Genomic DNA, 16850 nt, shown 5'->3' with positions numbered 1-16850 from the left:
GAGCTCGGGCCGGTTCCGTCAGCGGGACTGCACCGGCACCGAGCCCGCAGCCGGCTGGGACACAGCCGGGACCCAGCGGGGACACGGTCTAAAGCCGCCTGGGGACAGCCCGTAGCGACGCTACGCGGTGTTATAGGTGAGGGGTCGCCGCATCTCCGCTGTTCCCAGGGCAGAGTGCCAGGCCCTCGGCGGGCCGCGTGAGGGAACAGTGATTCACTCGTTACTAATAAGAGAGTTCTAGTGATATTTAGTCATACTAATGAATGAAAGAGATGATGTGTACGTGGCCGTTTGTGATGAGCACTGATGGTTGCATTCCGAGCTATTGCAAGAACGTGATTCACCTCATTATGCTGCACTCCTTTCCAAGTTAGAAGGGGCCCACAGAACCATTAGATTTATATTTTGATTAAGTGGCCCATCCAAGGATCGAACCCGTGACCTCGCCATTATCAACCCAACATGCTACCCCCTGGGCTAGTCCCAGAGAGAGGGGTGGCCTTCCAGCAGAGGAGTCAATCCCAGAGGCATTTCCTGAACTCCTTTGTGCACCGAAGGAACGAGCACCGTGCATTTATGATTTGAAGCAAAATGAATTACAAGTGGACAAATTTCTGTCTTCTGAAGCAGTTTGGTGCCTCACTGGGATTGCTGTGTTGAGATCCCTCATCACTGGTGGCCTGAGGTTTGAGAGTAAAGGGCTTTGGGGGTAAATCCTGCCCTTTTCTGCTTTGGGAATTGCTGAAAGGAGATAGAGACACATCCTTTGGTAAAATATTCCCTTCTGCAAGAAAAGTTCAGAAACAGAGTGTCTCGTCCTCCTCACTAGATAGGACACTTTTTATTGAGGACACAGAATGGGGAGGGTGGTTTGTACTGTGGTGGTGTTGGAAATGGGTTTGCACTGATGAACGTGGTTTTATTTAGATGGTGCTGCCTCACATCCCATTGCAGGGCTAATGGAGCTCTCTCTGCTTTCCTTAGAGTTACAGCAAGGCTAAGTCAGGCAGTATTTACTCTTATTCATTGTTCTTCACATCTTTGTGCTTGAATATTCTCCATTGCATTCTGCATCCTTTAGGAATGTCCATTCTATAAAAGTTGTTCCTTCAGTAGAAGAGTCCTACTGATACATAAATAGCCATCCTGTTGCTTTATAATATCTGCAGGTACTGCAAAGAAATTAAAACATATACTTAAAAAATGTAACATCTTATTTATACCAGATTGAAGGATTTTTGGCAGAATTATTATCCTGCTTATTTTGTGAACTTGGTTGTCCAATCTAAAGGTAATCTAAAGTTACTGTCTGGTTTGTCCCCAAGTTTGAAGGTTTGGTTTTGTTTGGTTTAGGGATTTTTGTGAGAGAATTATTCCTGTAATTGTCTAGATTGTTTATAAGCCTTTTCAGGAATATCAGTGCTTAATGTAAATTTATTTAAATTCCTGTATTGGAAGGAAGAGCAAACTGGCATAGGAATTATCCAAAGAACCTGCATTTTAATTCCTTCTGGAGGTGTCAGCTGTCTTTGAGTTCCCTAAATAAATTCTAACATATTTTTCTGAAACTATAGGTGAGATAATTTATTTTTTTTGCTGTGTATATATTAGGTTTTTTGTCTAAGTAAAATAAATGTTACGTTTGATGGCAATACAATGGGTAAAGAATTGCTGCCAGTGTTGTTTGGGTTATCTTGACATTTACAATCCCAAACATGCTATACTTGAATGCATTGGCTCAAGTATGTGTTTATGAAAGGCACAAATGCATGCACTTTGCATTCTGCTTTAAAGCATGTGTAAACAGTGGTTGTTTTGCCTCTGAAGAAAATACCTCTATAAACACATATTTTTTAGCATTATTTTACATATGATAGAAGGACTGGAATGTGACAATGTGCATATGGAATCTTGATACTGGTACTGGTTTATAATGGGTTTGGGTTAGGGGGTTTTTTTCTTTGTTTTTGCAGAAGAGCAAAATTTACATGATTTTCTTCTCTAACCTATGGAGACCAGGTATCTGTGGGACTTGGAAAAATGAGAGAAATCAGATAAACATGTTCTGAATATTTCTATTTATTTGGGGTTTTTTCTCATGTCAATGAAAAAGCAGATGGCTTGAATGAATCAACCTACTTTGGATCCATAATTTAACTTAGTTTTAGGATTGCAAGATTTGTGATTGTTTTTTGAAGTAGTTGTATGTCTGCTATTTTTTTCTCTTTACTGGAAATGTTGAACGCTTTGGAGAACTGGGTGACTGAATTTTTTTCACAGATTGCAAATAAATCAGGTTATTTTCTGGTATTTTTACATGTCTGCAACTTGTGAAATCATGTTCCAAACAGAGAATTTTATACAACTCTTTTTCCTTGTATCTGCAGAAGCTTTAATTATTACTGATTTCCCTATCAAAGAAACTACTTTTGCTGAGGGAAGTTAAGAAAATATAATCTCTGAAAGTAAAAAAATCCCTAAAATCCTTCTTTAAAATGTGTTCCATAGCATTTAACATGCTTCATGGTGTGGATCTTGACTTTGCACGTAGATCCTTGTTATGCCTGTGTTACTCCTTTTGTTGCTGGGAAGAGAATTTTATTTTGGTTTCGAAGAATGTTAATTCCTTTGCCTCTGCATTGTGTGAGAGATAATGAGTATCCAAATCCAGCTGAGTCAGCAGTGTGTTGTGGCTGCTGAGAGACAAACTGGGGGTGCTCTGTTAACCCTAAGCCTTGCATTTTAATTTTAATGCACTATTTAGGAGAGTTTGTATTTTGAAATTGCAATCTGGACAAGTTTCATCTACTTGGTTAAAAATGCACCTCTGTAAGAAGGAACATTTATTGTTTTGGTGCCAAGTGAAACAACCTGATGGCTCTGAGGTGAGGTTTTCCCCCCAGGGCTGTGCTGCTCTGGCTGCTTATTGACTCAAAGACTGTTTGCTCACAAGGCACTGCTCACTGGTGGGGACTTAGTAAACAAAAGTGGGGAGTATTGACTTCTGTATTAGAAGAACCTAAGCCTAGCATAGACTCCTGTGTGTAAATGAGTGCCTGAAAAGGAGAAAGATTTGTGGAAATTAATAGAAAGCAGGACTGGAAGGGTCTGTCATTGGTGCCATGTTCATCCCCCTGCCCTCACATAGGATCAGCTCTCCCGTGTGAATATTTGTGTGAGTTTTAAGGAAGCTTTTTTAGTTTTGATTTATTTTGATTCTCTGCTTTTTCTACAGATCGTTTTTGTGTCAAATGCAAGTTTATAATGGAATTGACTTTCTCATTTAAAAAGTCAGCCCCCCCTCATCTGAATCTGCTGGGTTTGACAAGGCTGGAAGTTGGGGTGCAGGGATGTATGGGAGCTGAGAAGAGTATCTGGGTCCAGTATTGATGAATCCAACTCTTTAGAGTTTATTGCCACAAATAATTTAAGGAAACAAATATTACTTATTTGAATGGTTTATTTATTTTTCATTATAGAACTGTGTCTTGAACTTACACAAAATAGGATTTTCTCCTATTTAAAAATAGAAGTGTGTTAATTCTCACTTCAGAATTTTACAGAGGCATTTATGAGGGCTGACATGAGGGAGCTTGCCTCCAGTGGTTGCTTCTGAGGAAGAATCTTCACATTTAGACTGAAATTAGCTTTTGTGTATTGTCCTCTAAGCAGCTCCCCAAGAACTACATAAGAAAGAGATATTTTATGTCACTGCATGTTTCGGGCTCTTCATTTCAACATTAGCCAAGTGCTGTATTCCAGTCATGTATTTCTGTGTAAACTGATTTTATTTAAACAAATCTGCCAAACTCTTTAAAGGTTTCCCTGGTGGCAGGGAGTGAGCACAGGTATTTATTTAGCCTTCAGCCCATGACCTTCCTATAGTGGTGGGTTGTGTCTCTATAAATGTGGAAATAAGCAAAGGAGTGTTGGACATTTTACCTGGAAGGACATGCTGGTTGTGCTGAGCTGCTTGAGATGATACTTCAGACAAGGGCTACAAAGAAACTTCTCTTTGCTTCCATGTGGCTTTTATCTTCAATAAATATTGTTCTGTTTTTTTTTCTTTTATTTGAAATGCTTTACCAAGTTTGTTTGTTTGTTTGGTTGTTTTAAATCCAAGCTCTGACAGAACCAGAACCAATTCTGACACACCAGAATTTCACAAGCTTTAGAGAGGTGAGAGACCTGAGGCAGTGCTTTTATAACTGTAACTTTTAGATTTTACCTTTAGGCATGCTTATGCTGCTCTGAGTGGGCCTCATGATCTCTGTTACACTTTGACAATAAGTTAAATGGAATTTTATTTATTTATAACATTTTTACTTGTGTACTTTTTAATTGGTTTTGCATTTAATTTTTTTTTCCTCATGCTTGTCATCGTCTCTAAAGCCCTCACTCTTTCAATGTATTTTATTCCAATATTGGAGTTTTTCCTTTTCACTTATTCTCTAAAGAAAGAAACTGGTGTAGTAGGTCAGGAAATCCAAGCATAAAGCTTCATTAGCAAAAAAGAGAAACACCTCAGGCATATCTGCCTTGTCACAGAAGACTTCCAGCCTTGCTTGTCCCCTGCATGCATCAGACTCCCCAATCTTCACAGTCATTTGAAAACTTTGTCAAGAAAAATACATTGCTTTCCTTTTACATAGATAATTGTGCCCTCGAGCAGGCTTTGATCTGGTGGATGCAGGAGTCACATCCATTTCCTGTGCAATCTTTATTTTTTAAAACCTTGTACAATTTGGAGGGATCCCAAGTGAGAAGCAAACCCTCAGCTTCCAAGGGAGCCCTTGCAGATTGACTTATGCACAGGTGATGTGCTGAATTCATTCAGGGTAGCCATGGCAACCTCTTTTTTTTTCTTTATCTAGAAAACGATTTTTTTTTTTTAATCAGTATTTTTATCAGTTTTATCAGTAAATGTGCCTTTCCACAGTACCCCATGGCTTCTGCTCAGGGGTCTCATGGCTCTTAGAAGCAATAGATGGGCAGGCCCTGAAATGAGCAGTGTCACAGACCCTCATTGCTCACTAAGGCTCTTTATTCTTCAGCTCTGAGTATACCAGAATTTAGTGTTTCTACCTCTTCTCTGGGGTTTTTGGCAGAAAACTATGCCTTCATACTGCATGAAGCCATAATCTCAGATTCTGGGTTTTCAGCATTATTATTTTACAGCCAGGAGAAACAATTCTCAGTCTTGATGTTCTCCTGTCCATCTCCCCTGATCTCAGAGTTCTTGGTCATCTTTTTCAAGATTCTGTGTTGCTGTGCATAATGGCTGTCCTGCCCCTAACAGCCATCAGGTTGGTTCTGTTCCATGTTCATATCACTGGCAGTTCTTCAGTGAGTTAAAAGTAAAAAAAATAAGAGAATGGAAACAACCAAGATGAAAAGGATGATACTGGCTCTAATACACTAATCTCCTTCCAGAAGCCAGGAAGTTATTTCTCAAAATAAAGTGATTTGTCTCTCTCAAGGAATTATTCCTGATTTCCTGATTTCCTGATTTCCTGATTTCCAGTCAGGATTACTGTGGCTGTGAGTCCATCCTGTCAAACCACAGGGATGGTGCACAAGCAGTTCCTTATTGACAGCACTTTAACAATGCCAGCTTCAGGAATTAATGTGTATATTTTTACGTATTTCCACACAGGCAAATACTTATGGGTTTTTTTCTGTGCCAGATAAAAGGCCTTGCCCACAGATGGCTCTTGAGATTAAAAGGATTGGAAATAATAACACATTTCTATTTTCAATGAATAAAGCTATTTTGCCATTATCCTAGGCAGCAGCATCCATCTGTTGAACATTACTTGGGCATTGCTTCCACAAGAGAAATATTACAGGTAAAATTATGTTTAGACTGTCATTACATTAATTATGTAATTATCATTAATTTACATTATGTTTTTATTTCATAATGTTTCTAAAACAGTTTGTGTAGAGAATCCAGTAAATTATCTAGAACTCATCACAGAAAAAGTTAATTTCAGATAATGTATTTTATGCTTCTGATTCTTTGAGAATAGCATACAAAATTATGTCAGTGTCCTCTTTACAGTCTTTACAATAAAATATTCCAGTAACATATATCATTTTTAATAGTCTTCACTGTGCAGCTCATGAGCTGATACTTGTGTGTTGCAGGATGCTCTGGAGACACAAGGCTGGTTTGGATGGGCAATCAAATTCCAGCCTGAATATCCACTCCTGTTCCAGCCCCTGCCTGTGGGGCCTTTGCCCCTCATTTTAGGGCCACGTCACAGATCTCTGATGGCACCGACAGAATCTGCTCCTGTCTTGGGGATGGGGAAGATGTGCACAGTGTCCTCTCTGCGGGGGTACCAACCGCTGGTTTGGGAAGAACAAAAGAGCTTAAATCACATCACCCAGCCATCACTGCATCCTGCAGTGGAATAAGAAAGGTCAGGCAGTAACTTTTGTTCAAAAAGAAGACTTCAGTAGAATGGATTTGGTTTATTTAATAGTAAAGAAAAGGTCATGGATTTTGTTCTTTTATCCTCACATAAATTGATTTTGTAAAGTTGAAGTTGGTTTATCAGCATTTGTGTTCTATTGCATTGTTATTTCAGTACTGGAGAAAAGGTCATTTTCTTGCTGGGTGTCTGATATTCTATGGTCCATTAAAACTGCATTATTTCTGCTGAAGCTGAATTTCTTTTCTTGCATTTTTTTTCCTATTTATTTCCCCCCATAACTTCACTTGTCCCAAGTGAACTCAGCTGCAGCTGGGTAGTTTGTCCTGCAGTCTGGTATCAAAGGTGCCTGCATAGGATTTTATCTGTCTTATTTGGGTTATAAAAGCATGAATGTCTTGGCTGTACTAGCTTGATATGCCATTTAGGTTCATATGGATTTTTTTTTCAGGTTTTATTCACTATTCAAGACCTTGAAGAGATACCCACTCTAGTATTTTTTTTTAGGGGAGTAACTTGCATTATGTCTCAAATTGAAGTGTCAGTACAAGACAGTGACTGAGTTTTTTGCATAGAGTAAGAAGGAAAAATGAAAATATTTAAAAATATGGAGGTCTGATGGGAAATTTATTATGTGACTCTTTTGCTAAGGAAATCGTATTTTCTTTACAGCCAGCTCATCACTGACTTGTTTGCCTTACTTCAGTTCTACTCCAGCAGTCTTTGAGATGCTGAGAGACGAACTAAAAAAGATTTACTTCAATGTGCTCATCAAATCAGAGGTGTTAAGCCAAATGAGTGTCAGTGGGGAAAGGCTTAATTTTAGGGTAGTGCTAGAAAAGAAAGTAATCACCTTTGTCTTCCTGTGTTGTCACAGTACAGTAAAGAAGGGGCTGGTGGAGTTGCCTTTTTATCAGAAATTACCATGCAGTTCTTTGCTCCTCTTGTTGAATGTAGTGAATGCCAGCACAGTAATTATATGTGAACACAATTTTCAAACTGCCAAATATTTTTGGTTTATAATAAGTGCTGGTACTAATGACCAGGTGCCAAAACCTGACATGAATTCACATCTAAAAAGTTATCCTCTGTATTTTTTCTTTGTAGTTGTTCTGTTTCTTGTCAGCAACACCTGTGTGTATGCACTTGGAGGTTACAGTTCCTCTTAGAGGCTTGTCAAATCTTCTGAGTAAGTCTCAGCTGTGTCCATGGCCCTCCCACAGTTCCAGCCCAGCTGCCCTTTGTTTCTTTCTAATTGTCATTGCTCTCAGATCATTCCAGTTTCATGTTCCTTCCTTATCAGCTCATCTCACCGTCTCTGGAAGCAAACTTTATACTTTGATCAGAATTTACTTTTTAAAAATGTTGGTGGAGAAGAGGAGATATTGGAGGCCTGCTGCTGCACAGGTGGGGGTAAGTAGGCAAAACTGATATTGCATGAGATCAGTGTCACCCAGCAAAGTTACTGCTTAATTTGGAAAATATTGATTCTCTTTGGCCCCAAAAATCAAGAAGTATTCTCTAGAGTCTCAAAAATGCAGTAGTTAATACTTTATGAATATAATTTCACATCTTGCTGGAGATTCATTGGGTCTGATGACATAAATATTCTGATAGCACCGTGTTGATTTTTCTCAAATGAAGGAATGGTAATCAAGATAATGTATGGCTGTGGACTCCTGATCTGCAGGAGCACCTGAAGGTTATTCCTCTTTGGCCTTGTTCTTATTATGAAGGTAGAGTGTGCTCTAAAAGGGAGACATTAAATCAAAGCTCACAGTGTTCTGGGGCCCTCATAGCACTAATAGCTATTGACACTACAAATTATGTTGTCTTCATTAGGACTTTTTGCCTTGAAGTGATTCATTGAAATGAAAAGGCTTTTGTATACCTGCTCATTAAAGGGTTCTGTTCCAGTATTTAGGAGATTAAATTGAACCCTTTGTAGCCTGCCTGTGTAGGTCACACAGATGGCACACAGGTCCCTGAAGGAAGAGGGAGATAATTCAGCATCATATTAATATATAAGTACAAATGCTGATGCGTGTTTGTGTTCTGGCCAAGGTGTGAGCAGGTGTTTGATGTTGTGCTGTTTGTGCTCCCCCAGAAAGCTCCAGTTTGCTTCTCTGGCCCACCCCTGCCCTGTGCAGTTCTGAGGGGCGGATTTGCCAAACACCCACCTGCTCTGTAAGGTGAAAACTCCCAACAGAGAAGTCAAAGCCATCTCTGATGTGATACTGGATTATTGGGTGTGGAGATCTGCATGCAGCCATTGGTGTTACCTGCAGTGCTTTGCTGGGCTGTCACATTTAAAACACCATCAGTGCAGAGCTGCTCTGTGTGGTCACTGCAGGGACAGCGACAGTGTGACAGGGACTTGGTAAGCACAAGACTTACTACATTAATGACATCTAGGGGCAATTTAGTGGATTTAGTCCATCCTTCTTTGGGTTGACCAGGCTTGTGTGCAGGGTCTGGAGCAGTGTGGGAGTGGTAAAATGCCAGCTGCTGTGAAAGGGGTACATTTGACTGAATTCAAGAAGTATTGCGGATGCACATGGGGGAGCCATGTTCCTGCAAAGCATGGGAACACCTGGCTTGGCTCACCACGGGAGCTGCAGCTCCTGTTCAGCTGGGTTTTCCTGAGTAATTTGTCCCATATATCCTGTTGCTATGGGAAACCATAACTGTAGCTAATTCCTGGCATAGTGTAGCTGAAAGTCCAGAGTAATGTGTTACAAACAACACATCATCATCATATGGTCCTGTCACAGCTTCTCAATTAATTTATCTAGGTCTGCAGATGGCCCATGTCTTTGGTTGTGTATAAATCAGGCTTGGGGTGCATCCCTATCTGTGTATATTTATATTACTTAGAGTCTATTCTAGGCCAGTGATCATACTTTGAATATCATACATTCTCTAGTTTAATCGTTTTGGTGCCCTTACATATTCGTGGAATCATAGAATGGTTTGGGTTGGAACAGACCGCTAAGATCATCCAGTTCCAACCTCCTGCCATGGGCAGGGATGCCTTCCACTAGACCAGGATATTCCAGCTTGGCCTTGAACACTTCCAGGGATGGAGAAGCTACAACCTCTCTGTGCAGCAAATATTGAAGCTCTATGAGCTTCTGTAAACTGACAACATGACTGAAGAAAATATCACAGTGTTTTGTATTTGGTGGTTGTGCATTTAAGTTGCAATGAGTAAAGCATCACTGCTTATTTGTGTCCTGGGCAGAGCCATAGCCAAGGCAAAGGAATAACTGTGACTGTCCTGGGGGATTGTGAGCCAAGCCCTAGTTTTGGTGTCTTAGTCTGCAGGAGACAAAGTGGGTTTTTATGATTAGAGGCTGTATGGATAGCTCTTAAATCACCTTTTAAAAAAAGAAAAAGGAAGAAACAAGGAGAGATGTAGTTTGGAGAGTTCATGCCTCACCACACTGGGGTGGAGTTTGTGTCAACTGAACTCCAAAAGGGCAAAAAATGTTTTAATTTGGCCTTTCCTGAAAAGACCTCTATAGCAAGAGATTCTGTTAACCTCACCTAGTCCTCTACAGGCTGACAGCCACTGATGTGATGAGAAATTTTTTATTAAGTTCTTCATAAAGTTAACTTCTATTGCCACTGGTGCTTTTAGGATGAAAGTAATATGAAGTCAGTTCACGAGGTAAGGCTTTTGAATGTGACACCCATTAAATATTGCTAAAAATAATGTCAATTTCCAATAATTTTGAGTCAGCTTTTCATTACAGGAAGTCTAGAAGTCAACTTTAGCTTTTGTAGGAAAATTTCTGTCAATGAAACTTAGACCTAAATATTACCTTTAACGTATTGTTTATCTTCTAAGCATCATTTCCAGGTGCTCTCTTTGCTTAGAATTTATTTAGGTCTGTGTCTTATTAGTAAAATATGTACATTCAGGGTTTTTTCTTGAATGTTTGGTTTTAAGGCTTTCCATCATCTTTTATGTGTAATGGCTTGAATTAAATGAATGTATGTGCTTTTAGCTGAGCCCCAGTAGGGGAATATATGCATGAAAATAAATTACTGCAGTTGGAACTAATTAATTCCTTGATTGGCAGACTCAGCAGATAAAGTCCTGAATGGGGTAATGTGGAATATATTTGCTATTTGGCCTCAGTTGTACTGGCCAAGAACTGTAGGTAAAACCTCTCCTCTTCTACCTGACTTGGTAGCCTCGAGGCAAGGGCTGAAGAACTGAACTGATGTGAAGACAAAATTATCAGTGCAGCCTTCTGTAATCCTGTGTACATCATCCTTGGAGCCAGGCAGGGGCCTATCAAACTATCAGGGAGATTTGCTTTTTTTACTGACATAACTTCAGCTCCCCACTAAGGCACTGCCTTATCACCCTGACAAGATTACAGTGGTTTCCTTGAAAGTGTGGGGAACTTAGCAGGCAGCTGTGGCTAATCCCATAAGGAAATGTTCTCCCACTGAGATACGTGGAGAGATTTGAATGCTGCAAATAATTTGAAAAAAGAGGATAATTTTTAAAAGCATGGTAATTCTCATTCTGCTTGCTGATGCATAGGTGCAGATACAGGTTAGCATTACCACCCTCCTGTAGGAGCTAAGAACTCAGCCTGGACTGATGCTCGTTGGCTTCTTCTGGAAGTGGGATGAGAAATCCACATTGAGCACCCTGAGGCATACAGCCAACCTTCTGGGGACACTCTGGCAGGTGATCTATTGTGAAGCTGATTGTTTGTGTCATGGTCTCTGGTGCTGTGATAGCAAAAGCCACAAGTTCATCTTTATCTGTAAAATTTGACTCTCAGATTTGTGTCTTGGCTGGGATGTCAGAGCTCAAAGCCTTGCAAGTAAAACAGGGTGCTCAGTTCATTCCCTGAGTGTAATGAGCCTGCAAACTTTTGGCCAGGCACCTTTCATCTATCTGAGAAGAGCCAGTTCACTCTGTAGAAAGTGAATCCCCCATTTTTCTCTTTTGGGGTTGGTGGGTTTACCCTGCCTGGATGCCATTTGCCCACTAAAGCCCTTCTGTCACTCCCATTCTCAGGAGGGGAGAGGAGAGAAGACAATGAAAGGCTCATGGGTGGGGATAAAAACAGGGAGAGATCCCTCCACCAGTCACAGGCAAAACTGACTTGACTTGGGGAAACAGTGATTTTTCTTATTACCAATTAAATAAGAGTAGGATAATGAGAAACAAACCAAAATTTTGAAATACCTCCTCCCCCACTGGTTTTAACTTGGCTTCTGTCTCTTCCTCCACGAGCAGATTATTTACTGAGATGTGTGGCTCTGTGTATTTTTTACTTCTGTACCTAGGGATGCCCAGTGTCCCTTTTCTTCACCACACTGGGGCAGATGAGGGTTCGGGTTCACCCTTTGTGTGCAAGGGTTGGGCCAGCCCCGTCCCTGGCACAAACTGGGGCTCTGCTTCACCCCAGACTTAGCACATTTCAGCTCATGGAATGACAGTCGTGGCCAGGCTGTGCTCGCCATTGGAAGATCCCCTGCAGGTTGCTGCAGAACACGCAGCTGCAAAGCTGCAGCCCCAAGTTCTGTCATCAGAACAAGCCTTAACAACCCCCAAACTACAGCTGCAATAACTCTGTTATGTCCCCAGCTGGGACTGCAGCAGTGCCTTCATTACCCCGTGTGCCATTTCAGAGCCCCAGGACCTGCAGAGGGACTGAGTGGGCGTGGGTGTTTTGTTAATTAGCATTTGGAGCTGGCCACTGAGCACGCAGCATGTTAATGTGCAAATGGTCCGTAGCTTGACCCTAAAGGGTGGCTGCTGTACCCCACATCTAAATTCACTGTTGCTTTTTTCTCCTTGAATCCTTCCAATGTTGATGCTGTGCATTCAGGAGACAACTGGAACCGGCACCACGCTATAAATGCCTGCACTGGAGCAGTGAAAGAGCTCACAACAGCCCATGGCTGTAGGCCCCTGCTTCAAGGCAAGGATGTAAATTAGGAAGACAGATGTAAAAGTGTTTCCCGAGTTAAAGGGCTGGCTTGATGGAGAACAAACTGTAAGGAAATGAGCACACATATTCCTGCAGAGAGCCATGTGTTACATAAACACTGTATGGTGAGTCCCTGTAGTCCATAGAGCATCTTAATGGGAGTAGGCAGAAAGTGTTAGTGTGGATTAGCTCAGACTGTAGTTACTGTGCGTAAGAAATGAGACAAAAAATATAATTTTATTGCTAATACAGTATAAGTAATTTTAAAAGGGAGTTGTTTTGGGAGGCCTACCTTAATGCCCAGGTAGGTTTGGGACTGCTTTATGAGGCTCTTTCAGTTTTCTTTTGTGCTGTTCTTGCTATTTAGATCTGGAGAGAATTTTTTTGTTGTTTTGCTTTTTCTATCTGTTACCATATTACTTTGCTAAAATACTTAACTGAAAGGGAAGAATGTTTTGAAGTAAGAAAAACCTATTTTCAGTTAGATAGAAAACAAAACCACTGATATTTACCAGTACATCAGTCCCTATTAGTTTGGTAATAACTCTTTGTGCCTGAAAAGTTTTACCTGCTTGGCTGCTTCCTTTGGGACCAAGAATTGACTGAAAGAGAAATTCAATAAATGCACTGCTTCCAAGGGCTTTGAACAACATGTGATGGGGAAAGGTTGTGTTGTATTGTATTTTATTATCCAGGATTTCATTTTTTCAAGAGACAGGGAGGAGAGAGCAAGCTAACAGTGTGTTTAGTTCTGAGTCACTTATGTGCCCAGCAAAAAACGATTGTCATACTTCCATTACAGTGAATCTTTTTCCAGCTTTATTTCCATAGGAGGGACTGTTTGTATGTTTAAAAGAAGTTGAGCCTGCCTCTTGAGATTCCAAGAACAGCAGTATTTCTGTCTTTTTTTCAAGATGGCATAAGTGTTGCTCTAAGGAGTTTTGCAGCTTCTGTAGGTGTTTTACCAAAAGCCCAAAGAAGAAATGGAGTTTTTTGCAATTAGTTGTTGAATAGTCCAGCATGTTCAGGTTAAAAACTCCACCAGTTGTGTTGTGGGCACTGCTCAGTTCTGGGATATTTTCTCACACTGGGTAAGGACTGGTGTAGCTGTACCACAGAAGGTTTTATTCAGTTATATCACTGATGGAATTGTTCAGCTCAAGGAAATTAAGCTGGTGCTGTTTTCCATGGGATTTGCAGATGACCAAAACCAACATGGCAGAAAAAGACAATTCAGAACAAAGTGCTCTGTTGTGGAATATGAACTGTCCCCAGTGCTGCTGTTGTGACCCTGCAGCTGAACAGCTGCGTTACACAGCACTGCTCCCACATCCCACTCCGGATTTGGGAAATTAAGATTTAGGGAAAACTCAGACCAAAAATAAGATACAGTCCTCTTTCACACACCACAAAGTAATTAGTTCAGTAATCCCAGATAAAAAAATTTAATCTTTCTATAGAAACAGTGCACTGTTTTACAAACGTGTTCATTTGGTTTCCAGTACAGCAAGTGTTACACAGAGCCCCCCCGCCCCTCCCTGGGCCTTTTGTCCGGAAGGAAAGAACTGAAACACAAAAGGCACCAAGCAAGAACTTACTCTAACAGAACTTCAGTATGACAACACAGAGCAGAAATGATTACAATGTTAAATATCACCCTACCAATCGGAACCATTATTTAAAATAATTAATTTCTTAAAAAACAAATTTGGTGTTTGACTTCTCAGTAGTTATAAATCTGTAAAGGTTGAAATCAGCACTGCACATTGAGTTCATTTACAATGGTTTGAAAAAACCTGCAGCCTTTTACACGTGGTTTGTACAGGTTTGTTTGTGTGTTCTTAAAAAAGTATCAAAACTGTAGAACTTTCATATATATTTACATTCGTCTGTTAGTTACAGTGTTATCACATACAGCCTTTCTCAGCTTTTTTTCTTCATGCACACAGTGCATGGATTTGTAGAAAGAGAGCTTCATACCTTAAAACAATAATGGGATATCTCACTCATTTTGTCACTGCCTTAAAATCTAAAATTTGGAATAGAAGGATGCTTGATTACTTCTGTATTGTCTATGCAGGCCATGAGGAATTTGAGAGTATGTATTATGTCTGTAATGCATACCAGGGCTTTAGACACTTTCTTCCTTCTCTTAGTCAAGAATCAGCTTCCAGCTCACATTACCCTGTAAATTTATTCTAAAAGAAAGGAAGACAAAAGGAAAAAAAAATCCCAAACCTATTCAGCCTGAGTTTCTTCTACTCACTCAAATACAAAAGCTTGGACTGACATAAAAACATGAGGAAGATTTCTCTAGGATTTGGTTCAGGTCAAGGAGGTACTAGTCCATTATGCAGTGGGAGGTAAATGTATTCACTTCCCACAGAATTCCCAGGAAATCCTATAGAATGAGATGAGAAAAACTAAGTGGTTTTCCTGCCAGGTGCAGGATGACCTAGCCAAAGACACTGGGAAGGCTGGGAGTTTTTAACCTGCTCTGGCCTCCTTGCCCAGTGCTCTGTGCTCTGGGAGAGCTGCCATGGGGCAGCTTGTTCCATGGGCAGGACTTTGGAAGGGTTCTGTGTGTGCCACAGAGGCTCCTAAAATTGGATTTTTAATCAGTATGAGCAGGGGCCAAGGGCAAGGAGTGATGGAAGTGACTTTTGTTATTGTGTTATTTTCCTGATGAACCAGGGAGAGTGCTCACTTGGGAGTGTGGAAATATATGGTTAAATCTTTGTTTCTGTTAATTCTGAGCTGATTTAAGAGGTGCAAGATTCCCAGAGTGGAAAAGCATTTAGATTTACATTTAGAAACCAACGAACAAAAACCAAATCAGATTTGTACCAAGATGTAAAAACACAACAATACAACACAAAAACCCTGGGTGCTGTAGGAGTTTCTCCTGACTGAAATACTGGAGGCAACAGCTCTCCAGTTAAATGCACTGCACGGATTCTTCATGGATAGACTGGAAAATGTAAAAGCAGCCCTTAAGAGCCAGGATGGAAGTCAGGAGCAATTTGTTATGGAGTGCTTCACTAGTCAGCTATCTTACACTACAGCTCTTTCTTACATAGTGTCTTTAGATTTCAAAGCAAACTTCTCAAACATCCTGTAAAAAATTCAATTATCCCTAATTTTCATAAATGTAGGCTAGTAGTTTTAAAATATATGTATATATATTTTTTATATATGTATATATTTATATGCCTATATATCTACCTTGTCCAGATAGATATATACACAGATAATCTATGCACAGCAAGCAAACATACAAAAAATAAATACTCTCACCCCTCTACTATATTTACAGAACAGATCTTATAATCCAGATTTTGTTAATAAATATTTCTAAACTGCCTGTACAGAATTTATTTTACTTATGTTGATAGATAGCCACAAAGCATATTCAACATATTTACAAAATATCTATAAATATAGTCTTAAAATAAAGCAATAGCTACTGAACCTTCAGCCTGGCTGGTTATGTACATTGAGTTAGTAGCTCAGCTGTTGCTTATTCACTATCACAAATGGGTAGTGCAACAAGTTAAAATGTGTATAAAAGATTATACATACGAAACTCTCACATCCTTTGGATGTTTGCAGTTCATTATAACTTTGTGGTTACCCTTCTGCAACATAAATAACGATCAAAAAGAAGAAGCAGGTTCTGTGATCCAAAGCAGATTTGTTCAGTGTTCAGATGACTGGAGCAGCATCTTCATCCTCATGGCAACCCATCGTCTTCTAAGCTTAATGCTACACGCTGGGGAGGGAAAAAACACACTTTTGTGAACTGTCATACTGGTGCTAACTTATATTTCTTGTTGGAACTTTCATGGCTGTCCCTACTGTATTGGTGACAAGTCTATTCTAGATAGTGATTTTTTTCCTCCCCAAATGAGGTCACTCACTCAAGTGTTACTAAAGAGGTGCTGGGAAGTTTCCTGCCCATGTATGTTGGATAAAATTCCTTGTAAGGGATGGCACTTTCTCCAGTGTGCTCTTGTGAGGGACCTTTAGATGACAGAGGACATTATCCACCCACCTGCCTGCCTACAGGAGCTGTATTGCCTTCACTCATTACTCTGGATCTTGCTGCTCTCTTCTGAAAATAGAATGCACTTATACCTGCCAGTGCTCCTCTCCCCAGGGATGCTGCTCTGACAGAGGATCCTTTTCTTTAACTTCTTACTGAATCTCACTCACTCCTCCTTGTGAAGAATGTGACTTTTCTTTATACTTTTACTATACAGAAAATATTCTCCCTGGTTTGTAGAGAAATTCAGTTTATCCTTAGGATAGTTTGGACACTTGGTAGCAGCCTAAGCACAGATATAATGGAATCCAGTAGAGGATGAGTAATCACCTGTCCCACGCTGACATAGCTCTTGAGGAAACTTTACATTTGTCAGATTGGTACCTTGATTAGGACAAT

At 40.2% G+C, this 16850-nt stretch overlaps 1 protein-coding gene and 2 long non-coding RNA genes across 4 annotated transcripts in view; 2 read left to right on the top strand and 1 right to left on the bottom strand.

The window, feature by feature from the left end:
* The first annotated feature begins 2 nt into the window (after positions 1-2).
* LOC148222782 (uncharacterized) lies at positions 3-6672 on the top strand. Its single transcript, XR_015805341.1, has 3 exons — positions 3-136; positions 5789-5849; positions 6151-6672. It is a non-coding gene; the product is annotated as an uncharacterized LOC148222782 (long non-coding RNA).
* A 364-nt stretch (positions 6673-7036) lies between these two features.
* On the top strand, positions 7037-15300 carry LOC148222781 (uncharacterized). The gene is made up of 4 exons (XR_015805342.1): positions 7037-7629; positions 7744-7853; positions 11002-11151; positions 12305-15300. It is a non-coding gene; the product is annotated as an uncharacterized LOC148222781 (long non-coding RNA).
* LRP8 (LDL receptor related protein 8) overlaps positions 13821-16850 on the bottom strand; it is a 171134-nt gene continuing 168104 nt past the window's right edge. For both annotated transcript variants that reach the window (XM_014870608.2, XM_014870609.2), the window contains one exon: positions 13821-16178. In XM_014870608.2, the coding sequence (XP_014726094.2) occupies positions 16140-16178 (39 nt within the window). In that variant the 3' untranslated portion in view covers positions 13821-16139. The remainder of the gene's footprint in view (positions 16179-16850) is intronic.

The sequence above is a fragment of the Sturnus vulgaris genome, chromosome 9 (assembly GCF_052056855.1).
Source record: "Sturnus vulgaris isolate bStuVul1 chromosome 9, bStuVul1.hap1, whole genome shotgun sequence".
In the NCBI taxonomy this organism is placed as follows: Eukaryota; Metazoa; Chordata; class Aves; order Passeriformes; family Sturnidae; genus Sturnus; species Sturnus vulgaris.
Note: the sequence above shows the minus strand (reverse complement) of the source record. Positions and strands in the feature narration are given on the sequence as shown.